This window comes from Belonocnema kinseyi, chromosome 4 (assembly GCF_010883055.1).
Source record: "Belonocnema kinseyi isolate 2016_QV_RU_SX_M_011 chromosome 4, B_treatae_v1, whole genome shotgun sequence".
Lineage (NCBI taxonomy): Eukaryota > Metazoa > Arthropoda > Insecta > Hymenoptera > Cynipidae > Belonocnema > Belonocnema kinseyi.
In genome coordinates, this window is record NC_046660.1 from 124,587,137 (window position 1) to 124,589,489 (window position 2,353).

Here is a 2,353-nt window from a genome sequence, read left to right on the forward strand (position 1 = left end):
TTTATAAACGATAAACGTGCAGAAACGATTCAGGTTACTTAACCTCACAAAAGTAAGAAATTTCACAAGACCGTGAAAACGCGGCCACGTGCTGATACAATGGATTCACAGGTATTATAAATTCAATTATTTTATGTACTATATTGAAATAATTGTCACAGTTTCTTTTTTAATAATTGTTAGACTGATGTTCATTTGTATTTTATACACAAATTTTTGTCAAAAAAGATTCGTTAGCACAAAAAATTGTACTACAGATGGCTCGAATATTGCACACAAAGTCTTTTTCGATGGATTGTCGGGACTCTAACAACAAAAATTTAATGAACAATAGGCCATTTGAAAGATAATTTAATAATATTTAGAATGGCTTACTCAAAAAATAATTTATTTTTAGTAAAGTGGCCCATATTCCAGCAATCTCAACTATAATTTCTTAAAAATAGTTCCGAACTAATTAATTTCAATAAAAAAAAAATATAGTTATGTATTTCTGTCAATTAAACAAGACCTTTTTATTGCTTAGGCATTAAAGTATCTTCAGAAATTATTCGCAATCGTTGTATTCGTTAACGAAGTTGACGAAGATGGCAAAAAAGTCGTGGATTTGGTTCCATCAAAATGGATTGATAAATCTGGATCTTTTCCGATATGTCGTTATCCACTTCGAGGTGGAAAAAAGTTGCACGAGATGATAAAAACGAAGGCTGAACCTCAGCTGTCGTGGAAAGAACACGAAGTGAAAATTTTACAGGTAGCAAGTAAGTTTTCTTTATAATAATTCGAATAATTTTTTAGTGCGTTTTTAATCTTTTTCTAGAACATTTTTTATTAGTAGAAAGTTTTGAAATAGTGGAAAAAAACTGTTATCATTTCTAAGAGATTTTGAATTTATTGTTGAAATGCAGGTTCTGTTAAACAGTACTATTCTGTCTTATGAACAATGCATCAAAATCTATCAAGATTTGAGGAGACTTTTCTGTCTCATATCGGGAATATAAAAAAACGGCATTTACAAAAATATCAACATAAAAATGTTTTCAAGTACATTTTCATAATTCGGAAAACCAAGACATTCTTTTAATTTGTCATCAAAAGACTGTGAGCAAAAGTTAACCTCTTGAGTTTGATTATTTGTCTATTTATATTCATAAATACCTCTCTTATTTATTTTTAAAAAAACCCTTTAAAGTGTCACGAAAAGCATTTATATAAAAAAAATGTTCATTTTGCCATGAAAATACTGAGTGCAAGAGTTTAACTTTTGAGCTTGATTATTTTTCTATTTTATATAATTACCCCTATTTTATAAAAACACATTAAATTTTCATGAAAAGGATTTTCATGAAAAAGCAATCTATTTCTGATACGTACGGGAATTTTGAAAAAGTTTTCGAGAAATGTACAGGAATTTTTTTTCAGTTCTCCACTGGACACCCTGAGACAGTTCTTTTTTACAATGTCTTGTCGAAGTGAACTGTTCAAATAAACAATATAACAATAATATATATTTCAATGTTATAGATACTTATGAACAGGGTGAAAGGCGTGTTAATCGATCGTGCGCTCAATCAACTGTGGAAAACACCACAGTAGGAGAATCTAGCTGCGATTCTAATTTTTCGAATGACGAAGAAAAACAGGAGTCGGAGGATGAGGGAAATGAGAAAGGAAAACTTTAAGTAAAGATTCAACGTCAGGTATAGTGAAAGAAGATTTATTTGTCAATATAATTTAATCTAAATATAATTTAAAACTTTAAATAACATATAATTTCAATTTCAGATGGGTTTGATAGTTCTTCAAAGGTCCCGAAAGCTGCCTGAGGAAATGTAATCTCAGGTATAGTAAAAAAAGATTAATTGTCAATTCAATCCAATTTAAATAAAGTTTACCTAATACGTACTTTCATATTTACACAGATGTCGAATCTAGCGGAAACTCCAAAGAAAATACTCATGAAAGAACAAAAATCTCGAAAAAGCGTGCAAACCAAGAACGTTCGATCATTTCAGCCTCAAGGAAACCAAAGGACTTACAAAAACAGACTTCGATTCTTTTTGGCAGTTCCAATTATTCTTTACAAAATGACGATGGTATACTTATATTCTTTCTAAATAAAAATTTAAAAGTAACTTAAATTTTACTAAATAGGAGCTATATAAATTCCTCGTTCGTAGAAACTTTGGGACATAGCAAAGAACATGAAAACATACGTCTGTCCACAGACGTATGATTACATATTCTTTTTATTTCCCAAAGTTTCAATGAAAAATAATTATTATTGTGACAAAAAATTTTAATTTAATTTTGAACTTTTTATGTTTTCAGGATTTCAAAATTGCTTAAAAGA

General features: G+C 29.2%; 1 protein-coding gene across 1 annotated transcript in view; it reads left to right on the forward strand.

The window, feature by feature from the left end:
* Positions 1-1,785: 1,785 nt before the first annotated feature.
* The window catches only part of LOC117171075, a 1,877-nt gene continuing 1,309 nt past the window's right edge, over positions 1,786-2,353 (forward strand). Inside the window, exons 1-2 of the mRNA XM_033358124.1 lie at positions 1,786-1,789; positions 1,923-2,096. Of these exons, the coding sequence (XP_033214015.1) occupies positions 1,786-1,789; positions 1,923-2,096 (178 nt within the window). The remainder of the gene's footprint in view (positions 1,790-1,922; positions 2,097-2,353) is intronic.